The sequence below is a fragment of the Squalius cephalus genome (genome assembly GCF_949319135.1).
Source record: "Squalius cephalus genome assembly, chromosome: 25".
Classification (NCBI taxonomy): domain Eukaryota; kingdom Metazoa; phylum Chordata; class Actinopteri; order Cypriniformes; family Leuciscidae; genus Squalius; species Squalius cephalus.
In genome coordinates this window covers 3,312,960-3,338,533 of record NC_137146.1, presented here as the reverse complement: position 1 = coordinate 3,338,533, position 25,574 = coordinate 3,312,960, and the positions used below count along the sequence as shown (strand labels likewise).

At 37.4% G+C, this 25,574-nt stretch overlaps 1 protein-coding gene across 3 annotated transcripts in view; it reads right to left on the bottom strand.

Moving 5' to 3' along the window:
- Positions 1-25,574, bottom strand: part of ankfn1b (ankyrin repeat and fibronectin type III domain containing 1b) — an 82,539-nt gene continuing 56,965 nt past the window's right edge. For all 3 annotated transcript variants that reach the window (XM_079862734.1, XM_079862733.1, XM_079862732.1), the window contains 19 exons: positions 24,856-24,978; positions 18,764-18,971; positions 18,192-18,399; positions 15,930-16,127; positions 15,745-15,858; positions 14,589-14,686; positions 13,293-13,383; positions 12,241-12,348; positions 11,440-11,539; positions 11,210-11,339; positions 10,660-10,779; positions 9,552-9,770; positions 8,289-8,455; positions 8,052-8,202; positions 7,095-7,263; positions 6,843-7,009; positions 5,594-5,798; positions 3,706-4,295; positions 1-1,962 (listed from right to left, as the gene is read on the bottom strand). In XM_079862734.1, the coding sequence (XP_079718860.1) occupies positions 1,624-1,962; positions 3,706-4,295; positions 5,594-5,798; positions 6,843-7,009; positions 7,095-7,263; positions 8,052-8,202; positions 8,289-8,455; positions 9,552-9,770; positions 10,660-10,779; positions 11,210-11,339; positions 11,440-11,539; positions 12,241-12,348; positions 13,293-13,383; positions 14,589-14,686; positions 15,745-15,858; positions 15,930-16,127; positions 18,192-18,399; positions 18,764-18,971; positions 24,856-24,978 (3,505 nt within the window). In that variant the 3' untranslated portion in view covers positions 1-1,623. The remainder of the gene's footprint in view (positions 1,963-3,705; positions 4,296-5,593; positions 5,799-6,842; positions 7,010-7,094; positions 7,264-8,051; positions 8,203-8,288; positions 8,456-9,551; positions 9,771-10,659; positions 10,780-11,209; positions 11,340-11,439; positions 11,540-12,240; positions 12,349-13,292; positions 13,384-14,588; positions 14,687-15,744; positions 15,859-15,929; positions 16,128-18,191; positions 18,400-18,763; positions 18,972-24,855; positions 24,979-25,574) is intronic.

The following is a 25,574-nucleotide window of genomic DNA, read 5'->3' as shown; positions in this document are numbered from 1 at the left end:
ACATCATCTGAAACAGCGCTTGTGTATCAGCTTGAGTTTGTATTTGTACATGATCCCCATAAATCAACGTTCATCTGGAAGAGAAATCCGCTTCCGAGCTACAGTGTAAAATATTATTGCACCAAAACTTTTACATCGCACTTGTGTGTGTCCGTCAGTCGTGAAACAGAGACAGTAAACACAATATCGATAATAAACTCACCGCACAACAACACGGCCGATCAATAGAAGTAAACGCTCCTTTTGCTACTCAAAGCAACACAAATAAACATTAGAAACAGGAAGAGTCTGTAAAACTACGGCTACGGTCCATCTCGCTTTAAAACGTTGTATTGTTCATTCAGTCCGATGTGTCTGTTCACAAACGATCAAAACGAGGTTTAACATCACTCTTCATTTGGGTAAAGCTTCTGTTCTGGCGGTCGATTCAGTGTAGACTCATTCTCAAGTGCATTTGTTCTAGAAATGTTCAGTAATTCAGTGTATTTTGCTCATTGGAGAATCCCAATGGAGTATTCACAGTTTGGATAAGTCCTGTGTGTGTACAATTTGGTGGAAGGGTATAACGGTATCCTGAGGAAGAATGCATTGACGGAAAAAATCGTGACGTAATGTTTGTTTGCTGGTTTTCAAACCACCATGAGCAAGCTGTAAACATTTCACTTCTGAATACTTATGGAAGAGCTTCTGTCAAGCCTGAACTTCTGAAACACCTTCTGGAACAATAAATCAGTTAAAGTGGCACAACACTGAGAACATGAGCAAATAATGCAACTGTACTGTTACATGTGATGATGCTGATGTTACCCATGTTACCAGTTAAAGTCAATATGAATTATGAAATGGTATTTTACCTCAGTAATGTGATGCATCTCCTAGTGATATTTAAATAACATTATATATATGTAAAAATATATATATATATTGTTCAAAAGTTTGGAATTATTAAGATTTTTAAATGTTTTTGAAATAAGTCCCTTCTGCTCACAAAGGCTGCATTTATTTGATCAGAAATACATAAAAAATGTGAAATATTATTACAGTTTAAACTGTAATTTATTCCTGTGATCAAAGCTGAATTTTCAGCATCATTACTCCAGTCTTCAGTGTCACATGATCCTTCAGAAATCTGTCTAATATGATGATTTGCTGAAAACAGCATTTATTTGAAATAAATTATAATTATAAATGTATTTATTAGACCAATTTAATGTGCCCTTGCTGAATAAAAGTATGAACTTTGTGAATAAATAAATCAATATACTTTTGAACAGTAATATATTTATATATGCATGTATGGATTATGAAAACCTTTAGAAAATAACGTGCACTGATGAATTATTCAAAATCAGGAACATACATTAAGAAAGACTTCATATTGACTTTAACTCCTACTTGTGATTGATAAGCACTTGACATAGATTTTCCCATAAGGTTAGCATGCTCTTATTGTAGTGCAGGTGATATGGAGCTCCTTATGTCACCCGATGAGGAAAGGTGAGCAGATCAGTCCTGGTGAACCCACTCAGGTAAACATGAACCCTAAGACCTCATGAAGCAAGCATTCAGTAGTCTATGCACTTAAGTCAGTGTGTGAGTGTGTGTATTTACATGTTCGAGGGATCAAACAGTCGTGGCTCTGCTGTACTGCAGTGCGAGTGGCGAATACTCTTTGAAACGGACGCAGAGTTTCCCGCGTGTCCATGGGTTTTGTAGCGTGAGCGGGCAAAAGTCGTCCTGAAGCCATTTCTCTCTCCCCTCCACCAGCAGAACCAGCCCAAAGTGCTCCAGCTGCTCGCTCCCGTACACACACACCTCAGACTCACAGGACGGGTAGCTGCACTGATCCACCGCACACGTGCACTGCTGCGCTGCTTTCTGCAGGTGATGGCACACAGCGTTGATCTCCTGGACTACCAGACCAACCATCTCTTTCGCCGACGTCTCTGGAGTCACACGTAACTACAGAAGCAGACAAACACGTACATGTGAAGTCGGCAGATGAAGTCTATTTAGTAAGCCTATGGTTAGATGTCTAGCTCAAATGCACTATGATAATAACTCAACTCCTGAACTATATTAAATAGAATTATATATAATAATACAATATGAATTTAAGAATTAAAGGGATAGTTCACCCAAAAATGAAAATTCTGTCAGTAATCGGGTCTTTTCACGTAGTGTTTAAGCGTAGCACGTCTGTGTTGTACGTCACACGTAGGCTCACTATTGGCTGACGCTGGTCATGTGTGATACGTGGTGACGTGCAACACAGACGCGCTACGCTTAAACACTATGTGAAAAGACCCGAGGCCCAGAGAGAAGGAAATGAAAAGTGGAATAAAGTAAAAGTGGAAAAATATTTTTGTTTGTTTTTGCGCACAAAAAGTATTCTCGTCGCTTTATAAACTTAAGATTGAGCCACTGGAGTCACTTGGACTATATTAACGATGTCTTTAATACATTTTCTGGGCCAGCAAGTCAGATAGGCTTCTTCAGTCCCTTAGAAGCCTATGGAGGAGTTAGACAACTCTCAGATTTAATCAAAAATATCTTAATTTGTGTTCCGAAGATGAATGAATGTCTTACGGGGTTGGAACAACATGAGGGTGAGTAATTACTGACAGAATTTTCATTTTTGGGTGAACTATCCCTTTAAAATGGAATAACAGTCCCAAAAATTCACATGACTTCTAGGATAAAAGATACAAAAAGATTTGAAATATTTGAAATGCCACCTGTGAACATTTTAATTAATAAAATATGTATTGAACTTTTTTGTATAAGTATTAAGTAAATTGTATATATTTATATTCATATTTATATACAATAATTTATATTTATATATAATAATTATAGATAATTAATTAACTATCATGGAAGAAACACTTCATTTCCCAGAATGCTCAAATATAGTCAATATAACTAGTACAATTTTATTCAATTATTTAAATTCAAATAACTTAAAGTAAATGATAACTTAAATGACAATATTAATAAAAAAACAACAAAATGAAAATCATTTTGTGGAGATAAATGGCATATTCCAAATCTGTTTTGATGTTTTGCAATAATTATTTTGACAGTACTGAGATTAGTTTAGAGAAATATGTCTAAACGGTAAACTAGGAAATAAATTGCCACATCCTGTGAAATTGCTGCAAAATATCTGCAATAAACATGGAAGTTTCTGCAATTGGTGGAGCCACTGTGGCTCTTTTTTCCTCCATCATAAATGACTTGCGTGTCAAAATGCACTAAACTCTTGCGTTCGGATGCTGGTGTTTGTAAATGCAATCATGTGAGACGATTTTGAGAGGGAATTAAACCAAATCATTCTGATGATAGACTTTGGCTCAGACGTTTCAGAACGACCAAACCAACATTTGAGATGCTGTGCGATGTGATTGGTCCGCTGGTTAGTCCTGTTTTCCAATCAAATCCACTGTTGAGGCACGTGAAGTGTCACGTGAGTTTTTTTGTTGTGCATAGAGGGATTTATTCGGTAAATGCATTTCCATTGTAGTTTACATGCATGTCTTCGTATTGCATAAAAAAAAATCAGCCTCAATTGAGTCCATAAGTTTTGTATTCTAATTTTTTTTAATTTATGTGCATTTTGTGCAATATCCCAAAATTAACATAAAAATATGTGAAAGGAAACATAGCTAATAATGATGTGTGTTTCAACTCACAAACACTCACTTTGACACTGGTTTCCTTGGGTAATCCGGTCCGGTATTGTGGGTAAACTCTCAATGTGGTGTGACACGGCCTGTGAGGGGAACCGCTGGAGGGGGCGGAGAGTCGCTGGACGCCACTGTCCTCTGATAGGGTGCGCACAGGTGCAGGGCGGGGTTCAGGGGCGGAGAAGCAGAGATCGAAGGAGGAAGGCCGTGTCCAGCCCTTGTGATTGGAGGAGCTGGTGGGTGTGGTTGGCATGGAGACAGGAGGCGGGTATTCCAGACTGCTGGTGCGGACACACAGCGCCGTCCTCTTCTCCGTGACCCTTAGCAGCTCGATCTGGCGGCTCGGGAGGATGAAGTCGCTATCGAACACATTCACGAGTTCCCGTCGGCTCATTCCTCCTCCGGTCTGCAGCACGTCCGGCTGAGAGGAGCGAGGCGATGACTGCGAGGAGGAAGAAGGGTGAGACGCTACAGATCTGAAGCTGGTAGGAGACGGTGGAAGCAGGTCCAGTTCTCTGGTGCTCTGGGTCACACTGGAGCTGTACTCGCTATCAGTAGTGAGGAACACCTCGGATGAGTTGTCCTCATCAGACAGACCATGGGAATCTTGGAAAAAACAAACAGAAAGAAGGTTTAGTAAAGGGCGGGACATTTCCCAAACATGCAAGGTGTCGCTTGACCAATCACAACACACGGTTCCAGCCGACCTATCAGAGCACATTGTGCTTTTTTTAGAAGGAGGGGCTTCATAGAGACAGGAACTAAACAGAGCGTTACTGACAGACTGGGAAGAGAGGAGCAGCAACGGTGTAAAATATGGGGGAATGTGTTTTTTGTCACACTTTAGATTAGGGTCCAATTCTCACTATTAACTAACTATTAACTATGACTTCTGCCTCAATAAACTCCTAATTACGGCTTATTAATTGTTAGTAAGGTTGTTAAGTTTAAGTATTGGGTAGGGTTAAGAGATGTAGAATATGGTCATGCAGAATAAAGGCATTAATATGTGCTTTATAAGTACTTATAAACAGCCAATATCCTAGTGATATGCATGCTAATAAGCAACTAGCTAATAGTGAGAATTGGACCCTAAACTAGTGTCACCTGTTTTTTTTTGAACATTCAAGCATGAAAGCTTATTCTAGTAGAGCCCAAAAACAAAATCAAGACATTGCAAAAGGGTATATGGCCTCTTTAAATTCACTACTATTTACTCACCTTTAGGTTGTTCCAAACCTGTATGCAGGGATATTTTCTGTTTTTACATAGTCTTACCATAACAACAGTTCATTGTGATCATGGGATGTCAAACGCCAAAAAGTATTACAAAGGAATATATTTCAAGGAAAACTTGAAATATATAGTGAATTGGTCGTATGGACAACTTCTATGCCCTTTTTTGGTGTTTTTATCTATTCATTATTTCTTGAGCTTGATATACCATGGTCACTATAAACTATTATTATGCATAAAAAATTATGTGATCGGAAAAATAATAGCATACAGATTTGGAACAGCATGAGGGTGAGTAAATAAGTATTACTACTTTAAGATTTTATTTCAGGCAAATTATGTAATTTTTTGCTTTAAAAACAAAGTCTAAAATTACAACAACAAAAATGACATCAAAGAGGTTTGGCTGACAAACTAAGTTTGGGATGTATGTAATCCCAGATTGATATATAAACAGTGAAAACATTCCAAACTGTGTAAAACTCAACAAATACTTCATTTAAATCAAATTGATATGGCAGCTACACCAAAGAGCGTCTCTTCTGTATTTAATGGCCTGGTGACATGAAGCCTGCAACAGTCCAGTTATACTGTGATATGTATGTACTGTACTCTACTTGATTATATAATGAAGAGGCCGGTCAGAACAGACAGGTGAACGCTCTCACCGTTGTGTTTGCGTGTGGTCTCTGGTGAAGGTGTCGGTGAGGGCAGGTAGTCCACCTGAGAGGAAGTGGAAGCTGGTTTCTCTGGGATAGTCTCTTTGGAGAAGTCAATAATCCAGCTCAGACTCACTCCGGAGCTCTGATGCTTATATCGTGCGGACTGGAGGATCACCATCCACCGGGCATCACGCCACAGGTCCTCCATATGCTGAAAGTGAACACAGAAACATGGGTGAATCATCACAACATGCGTGATATTCTGATCTGAACATAGTGTATTAGGAATAGCAGAAGATTAGGTGGATTTAGGTTTTAATATTTTGGTTTGTGTAAATAAAATGCCACATGAGAGCTGTTTTTGGTGTTGTCACGATCCTCATCATGTGTCTTGATTTCTGTCGACTACACACAGGAAACAATACAACGGCTGCATTTGAAATCACATACTTTCTGGGTAACTTGGTGGTATTTAAACCAATACATTTTAATTTGTAAATTAACCCATGAGGGTTATCGACTGTACATTATATTATACTGTATATTATTTTATATTTAATTATATTTATATATTAATTTATTATGGTTTATAAAGTGTGTTTTTACACTGCATTCCATTTTTGAAAATCCTTTTCTAATCACATTCTTAATCATATTTTATATATGTATAATATATATATTATATATATTTGTATATTTGTCTTTTTCCAATAAATCCTCATCACAAGATACATTTTTGGGATTTTTTTCCCCCCACTTGTTTAATCAAGTAAAAAACAAGTGAATAAAATATTACAAGTAAAAAAAACAACAACAAAAAAACAAATGGATAAAATATGAAATAAACTATATAATAATAATAATAATAATATACAACGTTAATATCTCATGTTATTGAGATTAATAACAATCTCATTGTTAATAACAAGTGTTATTTCTAAGTAAATTTATCTTGTTTCATATATTTACATATTTTAACTGAACAATTTTTTGCAGTAAATCAGTGTAATTTACTGGAAGACTGTCAAATTTTTATCTTAAATGTCAAAAGAATAAAGTAGACAGCTCAGGCTGTAGACTCAGATTACACCGGCTGATTTTTAAATTGCATCTATTAAAGATGATACTGTAAATTCCCGCAGTTGAACAGTTTGTTCTGATTTTTACTGCGGGTTTACTGTCATCAGTTACACCTATGAAAGCTGAACTGAAGCGGCAGGCTGCCAGTGTTGAATTGCACAGAGGACAGAAATACCTGCAAATACTCCTCAACCTGCTGATGTTTCTGCTTGGCAGCGAACAGCTCGGACTCAGAGAACGCCTCCCGCAAAGTCTGCTGGGACATCAGGGACTCCAGACCCAGCAGAGCCGACACGCGGCAATACAAGCCGATGAAACTAGGGCAGTAGGCCTCGAAGTGAACTACACAGAGAGAGAATGAGTGCACATGAGGTGACAGGGATAGAAGATACATGTGGGTGAATGAGTTTACACTGTGTCCTCTCACCTAACTCAAAGATCTGCAGCGGGAGGGTGAAGAACCCAGAGCGCAGCGAGCAGAGATGGTTCTGTCCGGGCGGTGAACACACCTCCTCACACGGTGGGAGGAGCAACAGGAAGGACACGCCCTCCCCCAACTCCACCACCTCCTTCACATACACACGGAAATCCTGTGCCTGATGTATGAAGCGGAAGAAAAATAGTAGTATTTCTATTATCAACCTTTTTTTTGCTGTATAGGTTTGCTACATGGTTTTCATAGTTTCTTTTTTTTTATATTTTTATTAATACTTTTATTCGGCAAGGGTGCATTAAATTGATCATAAGTGACAGTGAAACACTACTTGTGGTACATTATGACACACCATTATGTACATTATGTACTTTATCCTGCTTACTGCTTATTATGGCTACTTATCAAATCAATAAATGTGCATGCACAAATATTTTATTATTTGAGAATTAAGAGACTGGATTGGGATTCTAAAAGAACACAAATTCACACAAAAAAGAACACAAATTCAGATTGATTCACTAAATCGGATTCATAAAAAAAAATTGCTCCCAAATCAGACATCATTAGATTTTTCCATGACTATTCCATGACTAATTATTTTCAAAATTGTAAATAAAACAAAGATTATTCAAGTCTTTCTAATTAGAAATTTCACGTTTAAATCAATGTTACTTGTCATTTCTTTGTAACTATTTGTGAAATATACTAGCAATTTCTGTATGAAAATTGTTTCAAAGTAAATCCTACACCAATTTCCATAGCTTTTCCACACAATACATGCAAAACAGGCTTGCGGCATGTGTTTTATCAGTTTCATGTATGTAAATGTGTGTATTTAATACTGCATGGTCCTGATTTACTAATGTCCCAAATAAGGGGCACTAATTTGCTTGTGCAATCAAACAAATTACACGTGTCAATGTGTGGGTATGTTGTGAATGCACAAACCTGGTGATTGGGAATGTTGATGTAGCCGAGTAAATCTTTAGCAGCGGTTCGTAAGTCCAGTAGGAGGCGATGCGGCGCGCTCTGAGTGTCGGCACACACTTGCGCACTGTCCTCGAGCGAACTCAGTGATTGAAGCCACTGCCATTCTTCCCTACAAAACAAATATAATTATTACATATATAGAGAGAGAGAGAGAGACAAACTGAAGCATAACACAGCCATAAAGACGTGGAATACCTGGAGACGTGGTCGTTGTCCCGTACTTTGACGTGGCACAGCACGTTTGGGTGTTTGTGTGAAACGAGCACCCTGATCTGGTCCACTGAGGTGTACAGCTTCAGGTAACCCAGATACAGGCCCGGAGACAGACACTTCTTGCTGCGCAGGTGATAGGCCAGTTTCTCCTGCACACAAAGGACTCACTATAAAAAGTGAAACTTTTTAAGAAAATGTCCAGGTCAAAATTCATCCCAAAATCTATGATGAAAATCTAAACCCGAAATCTAATCATCGGATGATGAGTTTTGCGGCTGCGGATGAAATAATAGCCCATCCGCTCATCTCTATTGGGGATTAAAAAATGTTCCCACAAGGTCAAAAATGACTGGTATTACCACCTTTGTGAGGACAGCGACAACGTAGTGTTTACCAGGACACACACGAACACACACACACACACACACACACACACACACACACACACACACACACACACACACACAGAGATATGAAGAACTTCCTGCAATAGCCTGAAATTGACCCACGTTTATCATTTCTAAACTATTTGACTGAGAGACTGACTCTGGAGCCATGTGGTTGTTGAGCTGTGGAACCACTTTCACCACACACACACACACACACGCACACACACACACACACAGCTTTACCACAGGGAAAATCTGAGCCGCTCAGACAAAACATCACGGCCAGAGCCGTTTCAAACACACGATCAGCGGTGGGTGACGTGTTTACAGCGTTCAGACTAAATCATCAAATGAACAATGCTACTGTTATACTCCCACAATTCACAGCACTCAAGTAATAAGAGAGACATAAAAAAAGAGGAATACAGTAGCTAGCGGCATGTTTTTTTCCCACTGATTTTATACTTTGGGCTCATTTATATCAGAGATTGAAACCTGTTGAGTTAAAGCATTCGTTCACCCAAAGATAAAAAAAAAGAGTGTAATTTTCTCTCCAATGTTGTTCCAAAATCATAGTGCTTTCTGAAATTGAATACGGCGCATCAAAATGAGCCGTGCCAGGCTTGACGTCAATGTCGAGACACGAGAAACACGTTTGACATCAAACCTGGCATGATGTGTCTTGCCTTGCAGTAAAATGTTTAGACTGAATTTATGTTTCTCATTATTCTAAAAATATAACAGAGCTTTGATCACTACATTTTTTCCATACTTCCATTTGTCATGGTGCTAGAAGTATGTGACAGCACAACACATTAGCGATGGACGCCGGTGTTTCAGTGTGTGAAGCACTCACGTGCAGCGTTGTGAGGAGTGTTTCCAGTGCGCTGGGCTCGTCTGATGAAGAAGAGGACGACCTGCGCTGCAGCTGGAATTTACTGACGGGAATCCAGCGCAAGCCTTCCAGCGACGCACATGCGCTCACGTCCTTCATCAGCACCAAAACCACGTTACCGTGCTTGTCCTTGATGGGCTCAAAATACACCTGTCCCAGATCCACTGTGCCAAGGAGAGCCTGCACAAAAAAACAAACCAAAAAAGGAAAACGTCACCTCAAGATGTGTTACGAGTGTAAATATTTCTCAACCCTAACAAAGATTTGAATGCAATTCTTTCCTAAATGATGCAAAACTATATTAAATCTGGTCACATTTTGGTTCAACTTGATTTTTTTGGATGCATTTTTACATTCCTAGTGCACCGACATTTTTGGCAACCCAAAATATTTGGCAGAAAATGCAATAAAGAAAATTGGTTTTGGGAAAAAAAGCCAGAATCACTGACTAAGCTGTTTTTAGTTGATGCAAGAAAAAACTTCACTAAACATTCAATCCAATCCAATAAGCTTTGTGCTTTTGATATGTATCAGCTTTCAAATTCTGTCCATTTAATCACAAATTTAATCAATAAATGTCGTTTTGATGCTCTTTAAATGATCGCTGCACCCACATCAGTTCCAGCGGCACCACGGAGAGCATGTGAACTGATCATTTCTTCTTCCTTACTTCTAGTTATAGCACAAAATAAACATGAACGATCATCCGAGGATATGTTGAAAGAACAAGTACAACTTACTGAAATGTAACATGTCTCATGTAATCACTTAATCAGCGTTTCAACTGCGGAAAGCTTGTAAACAATATGTCAAGTAAGGTTACATTTACCACAGGCAAGTCAATCAATGATAATAGTTAGCTAGAAAATAATTGCTTTAACTATTAGATAAATTTGATTAATTAAATCATTATTAAATAAGTTTATTTTCGGTTTCAGTGTCAGTTATTGGCTAAATGAAAACTTAAATTTCAGTTTCGATGTTCATTTCAGTCTGAATCATTTCAGTGCATCACTACTAGTGACTATAAACTTGAAAACGTTGTTCAAGGTGCGTTTAGTTTGTTCACCTGTAGTTGTGCGGCAGCCTGAATCATTTTGAGGCGCGTCTGGAGCGTACAGGAACTGGAGGCGTGAGCAGGACTGATGCACTGCTGCATCCAGGTGAGTTCCTCCCAGAGATGTGACACCTGTCAACATGCATCACCATGAAAACAATGTTTAATACTCAAATGCTGATACAGTATATTGCTGTGCATGTGTATATGAGTGTTTCAGGTTGAATTTGTTTCAGTGAATCAGTTTTGGTTAAATGAACTGATTTAAATTAAATTGGATTTTAACGTTAACCTCCTTATCTTTAACAATGTGAAAAAGCTTAATATATTTTTTAAATAAAAGTTTACATTGCCATATATCATTTTGGGTTGCTTTTTGTTTTTTATATACAGTATGTAAGATCATGATACACTTTGAATTGTAATCTCATGTGTACCATTAAAAAACAAAAGCTAAACTAAACTACAAGCAAAGTCACCTCACCAAACCAGTACCTTTACAAATACTTTGATTATTTCAAGAAAGTTGAATACACTTTGATACTCTGATACACTTTGTTACCTTTGTGAACCAAAGTAAATCCTGTGCGTGACAGCTGTACGAGTCGTCCACCTCAACGACAGGCAGCTGATCCTCTGAAGTCACCAGAACATTTTCATCTTTATAAAATATACAGGCCAGATAAAGACCTCTACAGAGAGGAAGAGAGAGGCGTCATGGATGATGCAAGACATGGTGTGTTGAGAGAGCTTGATTACACAACATCGCAACCTGATGTTGTTTTCTCTCACCTTTTCAGATTTTTGACAAATTTGCTGGTGGGCTGGAAGAGATGCCTCAGACTTTTAGACACAGAGTGTTTCCTGGTGTTCAACGGGGGTTTGCATTGTTCTAAACACACAAGGAGAAAGTTATTGCCTTTCAACTTTAACTTAAAGATTCAGAAGGTTGCAGATTAGACTCACTAAATGAATATGAAGTGTACATAAAACACTGAGGTGAAAAACAATTAGTGATTGAAACAGAAAAAAAAAAATACATCTAGGTTATGTATATTTTTTTGTTAGTGTAGCATCTAAAAGGAGTTTATGGAGATAATAATCTTCCAGTCTTTTTAACTGACCCCAATTCAAGAGATTTAAAATTGGTGCATATCTTTATGCTGTGTTAAGTATCTGCTTTGCTCAGACCAACAAAATAGCCGCATATATCACCGATGGGGAGGACTGTGTCTCTAAAGGCCCTTTTATAGCTTAATTAGAGTTTAATGATCAGTGTTCAGCGAGCAGGCAGTGATTTCCTTATGGAGCATGTGATCACACGCGTGAGTGTGTTTTAGCCCTACAGTCAAGTCAAATTTATCCCCCTTAACTCACAGTAAAATAAACCCTCAGCTCTGATGCACTAAAAACAACAAACAAGACCCCCGGAGTCGCACCCAGGAGACATGAGCACGCGAGCTCAGCCCACTCGACCCCTCTGAAATATTAACTCAGCATTTGTTTTAAAGCGCTTAAATGTTTGTGGTCGCGGTCACTGTGGCTCGGTGTGAATGAGGAGGTTTTTCATTCAGGTCCGAAGTGAGTATTTACCGTGGCATGCGCAGTGACGGTGTGCCCCTTTAATTTGCCCCAGGAGCTGCTCTAACGCCTCTTTCAGACCCTGCTGGCGGGGGGGAAGCCCGTCCACCTCCCTCCAACCTGCAAAGTAAAACATAAAAAACAGTGCATTGTGGGTGAAAACAACAAATGCATATGAAAAAGTGTTTCAAATCACAATTTTACATGTCTCTGATCTTTTCAGGTATTTCAAAGCCAAAGAAGGTTATACCAAACAAAACTTATGAGATTATGTAATGTGTGCGTGCTAATCTCACAGTAAATAATTCAGCATTCGCCGTATATCCCTGCATCGAGCACACACAAACACACACGGCACGGTAAACAGGATGATGTTCTGATGGTGTGTTGGTTGCAGGCCGGCTCCCGGGTAAGCAGGGAAAACATGGACGCTCTATTCCCGGAATGTCTAACACAGACCCTCTCTTCAGCCCGGCTAACCTCGCAGAGAGTGTGCATGTGTGTGTGTGTTATGAAAGAGATAGAGCGAGGTGCATAAAAGACGCAAACAAGATGTAAATAAGAGAAATTGTGTGAAAATAATTTCTGAGTGTGTCCGAAAAGCGGCGTGTGTATGTGAGCGTGAATTGTAGAGGGAGACAACAAGTGTGTGTGTGTGCGTTTGAGTTGGTGTATAAGAGCCGTTCTGTCTGCAACTTTACAGCCTCTCACAGACATGCAAATATTTCCAGAGGGAGTCGAAATGGAAAACACAAACACACACATTAAATTAGCATGCTCAAAACACACACACACTCAATGTAAAAGAGCCCTAAAATCTGTGAGAGAAAAGGACGGCTTGTCCTCGCAAACATAAAAATGAGGACACAAATATTACACAAATGAAGCCAAACGTAAAAACACACACGCACAAACATAGATACTAAATCACTCACACACACACACACACACACACACACGCAGACGCACGATACGTCATGCAACTTCTTAGAAAGCAAAACATGACTAACATCTGTCCCGTTTGTTGTTGTTGTTGTTGAATATGTGTGTGTTTGTATACTCACTTGAGGGTGTAGCACAAGCAGGTTCAGATATCTGAGGTGAACTCCATCCCTTCATGTTATATGCTGATACCTGGACATAACAGCATGTGCCCTGTAAAAATAGGTAGATCTGTGTTATATTTAAATATAACATTTTTGACAGTTAAGAGGTCATTGTACTATAACTGTAACTCAAAACATCCTTGTTAGTCCAAAAACAGTTTTTATTGAAGACGACTCGTTTCAGATTTTGTCACATTATGACTGACATAATAGTGCAATTAAAGACCGCCGCTGAAGAATTAGATCAACGCCTACTTCTACATCATCGCGTCTTTGGCGCGTTAGTGAGATGAGAAGGAGATAAGAGAGATACAGGATCACTGGACTAAAAACAACATTACCATCCTAATGCTAGGAAAGTGGTTATTTATTTTTAATTATATGTATGTCTCAGTAGAGCATAGTTTGTTTGGTACATTTCACTGTGGATTTATTGGAAAATCGCAATTTCTCTCTCGCCAAAACTGCCGTTATAATCAATGACGCTGTCTTCACTGCGTAATGAATCTCGTTTACATCGTGTTTGCACTGTTAGTTCAGAAATCGAGTTGCAATGACGAGATCACTGCATTCACGCGCTCAACAGATATATCTGTCATCTATATCAATAAAAATAAATTAAAGCTTAAAAAAACTCTAAAAAAAAAAGCACATAGCAAAATTACCAAAACTTAAACTATAAAATCATATAAATAATACTTAAATAACACTGTTGTGCTCAATCTATTCTATAAAATATAATACAAATTTTTTTTATCTTTTTTTCTTCTCAATGCTCTTCACCTCTGAAACAACTTTGCTTTCCTCCTGACACAACCAAAGGTAAATGAATAACCAATAATATAGCACAAGTTTAAAAGGATCACCCAAAATGAAAATTCAGAAATCATTTACTGTACGTCACACTAACTGTACGTCACTAAATTTTTTTTTTACATTTTCAGAGCTTAAAGTCCTCCAAAATACACAATAAAGCACCAAAATTGGCAACTCAAGAGCCTCAAACCAACCAATCATGAATAAAGTTTGAATATGCAGATGTGCAAATGAGATTTGAGAGCTGTAATCTGCTCCATTATCACTGTTTAATGCACGAAAGTAAACATTTTAAATGATCATATCTTGGCAACAGTTAAGTAATATCAAAATAGTAATATAATTTAAAAAAATGACTTGAGTTCAATGGTTCTCAACCGTTTTTGACTCCAATGCATTGTAGTATTGTTTGTAGTATGTTTTACTCCGTATACTAACCGCTGTAAGTCCAGTGATGTCATACTGGAGTTGAGTCACATCTTCGATTACCGTCTCACCGAGCAATGGAGTAAATGAAGGAACGCTGCTCCAGCTCACTGAGAAACACACAAGCAAGCAGTCATTTAGAAGATGCACAGGAGTTGCACTGAGTACTGTACTAGTACTACCACCATGCCATGCTGTGGACATGCACCTACTAGTCACGGATCATTTGACTTCAACAGTGCTTGTTCTATATGGCGAAACAAACTGTGACCCGGTGTATTTATGTATCATTTGTTTTGTATGGTAACCCTGTGTCTGTTCTTTTGACAGTTTATGACAGCACCAGGGTTATTATCATTAACTAATGCTAAAACTAAAATTATTAAAAACATTTCTGTTAATTGAAATAAAACTGAAATAAAAAAAATTAACTGAATTGGAATATAAAAAAAAAAGACAAAAGCACAACAAAATTCTTTGACAAAATGCTTTTGCTCCTCTTTGAATAAAAGTGTCTGCTAAATGCATAAATGTAAAATGTACAAATTAAACAAATTAAAATGAAAATATACTAAATAAAAGCCAATTGTAACGTGTATAGTCAGTTGTAGTTTCGTTTTCACTGTGTTTCCTGTGCTCGTTTTGCCTTAGTTCCTAGTCCTTTCCTTGGTTGTTCACTGATTTCAACCTGTTCTGTTTTCCATTGATTACTCAGTCTGTATTTAAGCCCTCAATTCATTGTTGTGCATTGTATGTTCATCATTGCATTGTGTTGTCTGTGTTGATTTGGTTGTTAAGCTATGCTTATTATTACTCCTGTTATCTCCTGCATGTTCCTAGTGTGTTTGTTAATAAAGTGTGTTTTGTTTTGGATACTCCACTACAGCTAAGCGTGACAGAAATTCTAAATATTTATAAGAACTAGTAGTATATAAATTAACACTGAAAAACACTGGATAGCACTAGAAGTGTGAATCTGGCAATATAATTTGTGAGATATTTTCATTTCTCACCCGCATCTCACTCGGCTGTGTGGAACATATTCTTTAACTGGCCGTCAAACTGCTGATGCTCACCAGCGAGTTGATGAGTCAGTCGTGTGTGTTCATGGGTTTTGGTGGTATAATCTAAATCATCCCTATAACAGGATGAGTCAGGGGTCACTCACCGCGGTATTTGGTAATAACAGCAGAGTTGTGACAAAGAGGCTCTTGGAAGTAAACTCTGAGACTGGTGATACTGCTGACAGACAGATGAACGTCGCTGGGAGGTTCGGGAGGACCTGAAAACAACACAAAGTCATTCAGAATCATGACCAGCAACTATAACCGCAGTTGTGTGTGTGTTACTCACTGGCGTGTGTGTATCCGGTCTGCATGCGCTTGTAGAGGCGGAGCTTCCATTCCCACGTTTTCAGCTGTCTCTCTCTGTTTGACTCCACCCTCTCCTCAGGCTCCTCCCCTGTTACCTGGGCAACCAGCTCTGCTATGCGATGCTCCGCCTCTTGCACCAGAGAGGCCAGGTGAGCAGCTCTGCCTTCAAGACTTAGAACTAGAGAATACATAAAAGAGATTTCATAAATATTTGCAAAACATTTTTTAAATATTGAAAAGTAAACCTTTTTGTTAATCCCAAGAGCTAAGTTTCTAATTGTGGAATTCTACATCCACCATGTATGTTTTAACCATTTCATTTCCAATTTGGAAAATAATAATGAGAAAGGAAAAGACGGGTTGTTTTTTATTTTTTCGTTTTGTTTAACAAACCAAAAACTTTTTTCTTTATTGTGTACAAATTGGTTTATGGCTTCAATATTTTCTTTTCTTTCTTTCTTTTTTTTTTTTTTCTTTTCTTTCTTTCTTTTCTTTATTTATTAAGCACTTTTACACAACTTGTCATTGAACAAAGCGCTGTACAAACACATAAACAATCATAACAACATACATCATTAACACCACATAAAATAACAATGAAATTAAATAAACCAGTGATTTATGAACAAAAATTTAAATTTTAAAATTTATTCTGTAGTCAATTGGTAACCAATTTAAAGAGCTCAATACTGGGGTAATGTGGTCTCGCTTACGAGTACCCGTCAAAAGTCTCGCAGCGGCGTTTTGAACTAATTGTAAGCGATTAATCAGTGTTTTATTTATGCCGACATATAACGCATTGCAATAATCTAGTCTTGTAAATATGAATGCATGAATGAGCTTTTCAAGATCACAAGGGGACAGAAATGGTTTCACTTTCGCTATTAATTTCAAATGATAGAAACAAGACTTAACGACAGAATAAATCTGTCTCTCAAACCTGAGATCACAGTCGAAAAGAACACCTAAATTTCGGACTAATGGCTTACAAAAGGGAGCTAAATCACCCAGATTATCAAGATTATTTGGAACTCCAAACCACACAACTTCACTTTTCTCTTCATTTAATTTTAAAAAATTTAAAGATAACCATGACTTAATGTCATGTATACAATTTCGCAACAACTCTATTTGGTTTTTGCTGTTTTTTTTCAGAGGGAGATAAATTTGCATATCATCTGCATAAAAGTGAAAGGGTATTCCATGCTTGCTAAAAATTGACCCAAGGGGTAGCAAATACAAGGAAAACAAGATTGGGCCAAGATTGGACCCCTGTGGAACCCCACTAAGCAGAGAGGCAGGTTGTGAAATATCTCGACCAATATTTACTGAAAAGGTTCTATATTTTATTCGCACATGTGGGCGGCACCGAAACTCCCCTTTTATTTGATTAGTCAGAACACTGAAAATTCAATGTATAGTCTCCTAAGTTTCCTCCTAAGGCTTTGAAGCTACATCCATTCATATAACTGATCTATAATACACTTGTGTAAAAACTCAGTAAAAATAAATGAGTGAATTTTAAAAGTATACTATAAAGTTATGAATGGGCCATGTTCGTAACCACTGTAAAAAAAAAAGTTTTAAAAAAAAGTTGATATAAGCAAATGAATTCCAATTATCTTTGATAGTTATATTACTTTATATCGTTAAATTGTAAGCAATGTCCCAATCATATTTCACCCCAAAAATTTGCTTGAAAATTTTCACCAAAAATGACATTGCTGTAATAAAACAAGAATAAGCATGAATTAAGTTCAGTACAGCAAAAACTACCATGATACAAAAAATTATTAATTTAATTAATTTATTAAAAAAAAGTCATTTCAAATGACAGTAATAAGAATGGGAGGCTGCTTAATTAAATGCAACAATGCAAAAATATTGTAATGCTCCTAAAATTACACTTCATATTCATTATGCAAAATATAACAAAATAATATAAAATATAATATGAAAATTAAATATGACCCGGGCATTCCCAAACATTCGATTTAAAAACATTAATTAGAGATAATGATAACTACAGTATAAAAAGTGTGGTGGAAACTGACATTATGTTTTGATCTTTGGTGTTGCATACCATATCACATTGCTGTTGTCGCCGTTTGATTGAAGCAATAAGCCACTACTGCTTTATTGTAATGTATAGCATGTGGCAAACATCTGTAGATGCATGGTTTATGATTCATAAAGTAGGGCTCGTGCTGCATGCGTTTGATCGCAGTAAGTGTGTACTCACAGTGGGGACTCTCTTTGGCCCCGGCTCTCAGCAGAAGTTTGGCCATGGGGACGTTGTTGGTCATGATGGCGATGTCGAGTGGCAGCAGTCCTTCACTGTTGGGTGTGTTTAAGTCCAGCTCCTCCAGACTGAAAGTGCTCAACAGAGACTCCACAACATCCAGCTCCTGATGCTCCACGGCTTCAAACAGAGCCTCGTTGCCCTGGAACTACACATGCATGCTCAGATATATCTCACACACATAGAAAATGCATGCAGACACATCCATGCATGCTGTCAAACTGCAGCCACGTATGCACAAAATATCAATGCCATTTTTGACTAAGCTTTTTGAGTTGCAATATGGTTCTTTGAAGATTAAAAAAGGTCTTGGTGTTTTATTATAGGTTCTTCAGGATTGGTTTCTAGGCTCTTAAGTTTTTTTGGGGGGATTTTCTCAAATGGCATCATCAAATGCTATTGGATGCTTTATATGTCAGTCAAACAAGCTGAAATGTCAAAATTCAATAGTTATGTGAGACTAATTTGGTTTCTACTATTGGATAGGTCTTGTTTAAGTGTTTGCATCTCACCATGGTGGTTTTATGCGAATGGTCCTTGTCCGACTGGCCTGGGAGTGCCGTATCTTCCAGAAGCAGGTTCGTCGTGCGAAACTTTCCAGACAGGTTTCTGTAGAGGCGTCGTGCAGCACTCGGAGGAGACGAACATGATGTGCTGGAGTATTTGCGTGGAATCAGAGGATGGGGGTCTGGAATCTGTTGAGTCATTTTGGATTCGGCCCTGAAAAAGAAATTGCACAAGAAAAACTGAAATTACGAGGAATGAAGTCAAGACAAAAAATCGTTAGAGGATAAATACTTTTATTTTAATTTTTAACAAGAAATACACCACAAAAACATTTTTAATAGGTAATTTTTAATTTCTATTAACCATATCAGTAACACTTTACAATAAGGTTCTATATGTTAACATTAGTTGACTACATTAGTTAACACAAACTAACAATGATAATTCTAAAACAAATTAATTTCAACATTTACTAATACATCATTAAAATCAAAAGTTGTATCTGTTAATATTATTTAATGTACCTGAGCTAACTTTAACAATAAACAGCTGTATTTTTATCAACTAATGTTAATAGAGATAAAAAAAATACTGTAACAAATGAACTGCTCATTGTTAGGTAATTTTAGTTAATGCATTAACTAATATAAACTAATGGGTCATTATTGTAAAGACAAATTTACGTTAGAAGCCAAATTAATGTAAGATAATAAGATAAGTTTATTTTTCTAAATTTGGTCTCTTAAAATCTTTCTTGCAACTAAGATTTCTTGTTTTAAAACTAAAGCAAAAAAATAGTGAGGTTTGTGTAAAAAACAAAACTAAATCACCAATAAACTAAGACTGGAAGGGAATAAAAGTAATATTTTAAGAATCAATATCTGAAAAATCCATATTGATTGACCGCTGATATAATTTGGGGAACAACATGTTCACCCTGATATCAAGATTCATTCAGAGGGGCTTCAGATTTGGAAACAGAACAAAGGGCTCCAAGAACTACAACTGTCACAAATGTTCTCGTATTAGGACGGACCATTGTCCGCGTCGGATGTAGGCGAACACCTCCGAGTGCTCTGATAATAACGTGCTTATTTTAACGGGCAGGTATGTGCTGTGTGCAGATAAAAGTGGGTATATTTGTGGCAGTCCGGATCAGTTTCAAAGGCGGCTGATCTCTGGGCTTAAAGTTTCTCCTCTTGTGCTGAACACACGGGCTGTCGAGCGAACGGCGCGCGCACTCACATGAAAGACTAGCAGATGAAAGAACGAGGGATAAAGAGAGAAAGACAAAAGAAACAGGGACACCACATGTTAACACAGCCGTCTCAGCACCCCATCAGACGAATAGTGATAGAATAGAACAGACACACACACACACACACACACACACAAAACAGTTTCCCACCACACAATTACTGTGAGGTCCAAACGTCTGAGACCACACTGGGAATCTGGGATTCCAAAGCATATTTAGAATATTGAAACATTTACAACCAAGAAACATTGTGATATTTCGGATATTTCTATGTATTAATCATATGTAAGTAAATTAGCGACATTGATCATGTGACAGTCCGATTTTCTTCTTGCATTGAAGCTCAAGTTTTATGTAGCTTCAGTGCCAAAAGAGTCTCTTTTGTGGCATTTTTTAATTCATGTTGATTTTTCAATTCAACATCATTTGTAATTAAAAAAAATGGTATTCATTTAAAAAATGTAGGACATTTGGACAGGACTGTACACAGCAACAAACAATTATTTACATGTGCACACAAACACACACACGCACAGAGTCAAGTTGGGGGCAAAAGTGCTCAGATATCTGGGGATTGTGTCTGGCATCACATCAAAAGGCAAAGCAAAATTTAGCACACAAATACGAGCACATTTAACACGTCCAGTAAGTCAAGGCTAAATGAGAATAGGCCATAGTATGGAAAATTTAGTGAGTAATGCCTCCGTCTAAGAATAATAGCCATTGAGAACAGTAGGCGCATATAAACACATGCAATCCCGCACACATGTGCATGTGTTGAGCTCACTGATGGTAAGAGATTACTCTTTACCGTTTCCCCGAACACATGTTCACATTTACCTCCGAGATCAAACTCTACCCGATACGACTGCTAATGTGGCCGGTAAATTATCTGCCGTGTTTCACGTGAAACAATGATACAAGCTGGAGAGGTCGTTCGAAGTGTTTCTGTCACTCGTTTTAGATCTGATGTTGCTATACAGAAAATAAATGACAACTTCAACATTCTGTTCCTGGCTGTATTCTGAACAATTCATCAGCGCACTTGTCCTTCATCTGAACTGATTTTTCATTGACATCATATAGGCTAGGCGAGCTATTCAATAATGTTAACTAATAGTCAAATAGATATTTATGAAAAATGTAAGTAAATGTCATGAGATTTTGGGTTGCATACGGCAATTCACACTGGCTTTGAATGTCACTTTTGTGATTAAACAGAATGAACAGAACTGACAGCAACAGTTGGGAATGGTTAAAAGGTGGGACATGGGAAAAGGTTTAATAATGTTAGTTTCAACTTTCAAAGGATAAAAAGTTTTTGCATATATATTGTCTCTTTTGAAAACAGCAAAATGTATGACTATAGATTATGTCTCTTTAAACAAGAAAAAAACCCTATATAATACACGATTATCAGCAGATTATATAACATTTAATTTAGAATTCTGAATTTAAAATCTGGAAAAAATTTGAATCTAAATTTAGCTCTTTTATATAATGAGGCATTAATGAAATATCAATTACAAACTGACAACTTGCAGTTTCTACTCATTGTGTTAAATCAATTTTGTTTTACAGAATATTAAAGGTAATATTAAAATATCAGGTAACAGTGGTTATAATAAAATGGCATATCAAACAAAATTATTTTCTAGTTCTATTTTCTACACAATTTTCGTAAAATGTTTAGTTTCCTTACTGTATAGCTGTAATCACGAATTCAACAAAGACATACGTTTTTACTCGTTTCTCTAATTCTGAGATGGATATAAAGTATAATATTTAATATAAATCAATAAAGTATAAATTTAGAGATACATTTTTGATCCTAATCAACTGGAAAATGATGCTGAGATGGATTTGAAGTTAATACATAAGATGCAACAGACACAACGATCACAATGCACGGATGTGTGCGAGAGACACCAATCCGGCTGATTCTTTCACGTCGTCATGAATCAAACAAAACTAAATGTTTACGACATGTACGCAAAGAGCGGGCGACGTCTCTCTTTCTTTCAGAATAGTTGGTTATAACAGACGTAAAGGGGGCAGAGGGACTCCTCTACGAGGGTTATATGTGGCTGCGAGAAGGAGAGTCGGAAATTTGATTCTTGGCACCAGACAGACTGCAGTCCGACCAGCCAAAATTTGGAGGGGGAGTGTGTGTGACAGTAAGCAACAGGAGGGGGGCAGCGAGGACAGTATTCCCGATTAGTGTGTGTGTGTTACTAGGGTCAACAGAACCCCTCTCTCTCTCTCTCTCTCTCTCTTGTGTACTTCAGGCCTAGTGGAGCCAGTCTAACCCTTCGACCTCTCACACACACAATGGAGAATCAAAGCTAATCAGTTGATTCCCTCCCCGTTTGAAAGACACGCAGACAGGTTTGCATGTCACCACAGAGATCTTCAGCAATCAGAATCTCACAAGAACATGTCTAGCTCACATTTGACAAGAAATTTGGATGTTATATTCTGCATAAACAAAGTATACTTTTAATAAGTGCCTTTATTTTAATGACAATTAAGCGCTTTTCCAAAGAATATTCTAATTATTATAATGCATCTGGATGTTTTACCTTTTTCAGCTTTTTCTCATAATAAATGTACTAAAGGCAAGACACTACATAGGGTGAAAATAATGTAACTAATAGTTATCACCAAACTTTCCCTAGTTGATTAATCACAGTACATCAAGACAACTGTTAAGTTTTCTGAAATGTTATGTTTAAATATGCAAATGATACATTAATCTAACTAAGCATTGACTAATTTGCATTCATTTCCAGAGCAGAAATGTACTGAAAAAAATAATTTTAAGAAAACAGCCTTTAAAAGACATGCATTGCATTTTGAATTCAACACATGCAAACAGATCAAGTGCAATAAAATAAAAGTGTATTTTGTATGTCTGAAAGTCGACAAGTTGCGGAAGTAAAATAGCGCAAAATCTCAAAATTGACCAGTGCATGAAAAAAAAAAACCCCACTGGTTTCGCCTTAAAAAATGTTTAAAACCTTGTAAATTTGAAAGTTTTTTTTTCACAATTAGCCTTTTTTGCATGGAAACAAATAAAAATCTCAGATTGCAAAACATCTTAATGATCCAAAAATAGGTTTTTCATTATGTGAAACATAATTTCTTTCTTTTGATTTTAGGGTGAAATGTGTTTTCGGCAGCTTTCGAACAGGAGCGAGTTTGTTTAACGCAGTAAAGCCGCGTAGTCTTTTCCCATCACGCGTACGTCTGCATGATTGCGTGTTTCGGCCGTTCGCGTTCTAATCCAGTCAGATTAAGAGATTAAACGCGGGAGTATTTGAGTGCATGTGCCGGTATGCGGGTGTGTTGTCACAGTAGTAGTCGCTCCCCTGTGAGAGTGTTTGCTGTGTCGAGTTCAACTGCCCGCCACCTGTTCGCCCCCCCCCACCCCAGGGGGCAAATCTCTCTAATTCTGATGAGCAGAGACAGAAGACCGTCGCCATGGGGATGTTCTGCAGGGGGACGAGAAGCGCATGTGAGCACGGGATCAATCAATGTATGAATGCGTGTGCGCGGATGTGTCTTTGTGCAACGGCCCCGTACGTGTGTGTGTGACGTTAGGCCAGTCTAAGAGGCACTGGCGACAGACAGCTCGGCGTGCAGGAGGTGACAGGGAGTCTGCGTGAGGCTCTGCGCGGTCCCGAAAACAGGGGGGCCCAGCCCTCATCGTGCCCAGCCAGGGTGACTACATCCTGGGGACACGCCGCCCCGAGACTCCCCGGAGTTATATGCGTCTCTGGAGCCCGGCTTCCAATTTGCCATATGCCACGACCCAGATGCGGCCACCGATAGGCACCTCTTCTCGCGCACAAAGAAAAGCACATAAACTTAAAATGGAAATAAAAAGTGCATACAAGCAGGATTACAAAAAGAGTCCATTTAATGACCTTTTAAGGTCATCTGAACATATTATTTTACATGTATATAAAATATTATATACAAAAGTCTGCTTGACTTTTTTATTTTTATCGTAAAATGTTACTATATTATCGCCCAGCTCTTTATATAAAGTTGGATATATATAAGAATGTCTAAATTTATTTGCATAAGTACATTATACGCACATAGGGTAATATATAATAAAGCGAATTTCAAATTATTGTTTATATCACTACAAAATTGAAACTATATAAGGCATGAAGATATTAGGATATTATAAAAATGAACTGTGATTTTCTAAGAAGCTGCTTTAAAAAAGTAAGTACCAATAAGTACCATGAAAAATTGTGTAGCCAAATGAGTAATTCTGCTCAAAGTAAAATAAATGCCAGACAGATTCTTGTGCCTTATGTGCATGTTTATCATCTCAGAAAAAAAAAACTCCCAAGAAAAGCTCGTCTTTTCTGTATGCATCTTGGAAGTGACTCCATTTGTGAGTTTTGGACATGCAAAAGCCGTGACAGATGGGGAGGGTGGAGAAGAGAGAGGCAGTCATAACTGGAGTCATGATGTCTGTGGAGATGAGCAGAGGAAAAACCTTGGGAAAACAGCAGCGTTCAGAGCCAACATGGCTTCCTTGCAATCTTTTGAGTCCAAATGGCTGGTCAACCTCTCTTAAACAGGTTTATAGCTGTTTAATGGCCAATTCACAATGCATTGACAGATGCAGACTAACGCTGACAGTCACCAGATTACAGTACGTCACTTCTCAGATATTCCAAGAACGATAAGGCTGATTTCAACATGTTCGCTGATCCGACAAACAGCCAAAGAAGTCTGTTGACGTCTATCGGTGCAGTGTGAATGGCATTATTTCTAACATAGAGTGCTGTGATGTAAATGTTGGAGTAAAAGTACCAGTCCACGCTGAGAGAGCGCCTCCTGTAGGCTGGAGGTCTGGACGGCAGACTCCTGTCCTCCTTGCAGTGTTTGTCCTTCAGAGAGAGTCGCTGAGTAAACTTCACAATCCCAGACTCAGGCCTGCAAAACACACACACACACACACACACACACACACACACAAATAGCATGATTACTGTAATTAATTCTCTGATTTACTAAATGTTCACGCTGCCAGAGATTAGTTCAGAACTTTACCAAACGTTTTCCATCATGTTTTAACATGTGTATGTATAAATATTTGATCTTCACCTACAAACAAATAATATATTTAACCATTTCGGTGTCACTAAACTTTATCAGTTCAATCAAAAATCGTTTTGCCCAAAACTAAAAAGGAGAAATAAAATTGTATATAAATAATAATATAATTAATATAATAATTATGTATAACAATAATAAAAAATAAAAAAATTATTATTATTATTGTTGTTGATTATTATTCTGACTGTTGTTATTATAATGACGATGATTATTATTATCATAAAAACATGGATTATAATATTAATAATAAAATAAATAAATGATAATAAAATAAATAAAATTTAAAATGATAAACAAATCTTCTAATTAATTGTTTTACGTTTTCATAACATTTTCACAATATTTTAAATAAAATATGGATAATAATAAATTAAATTAAACTAACAAACAAATAAATATTTTCGTTGTTTTAC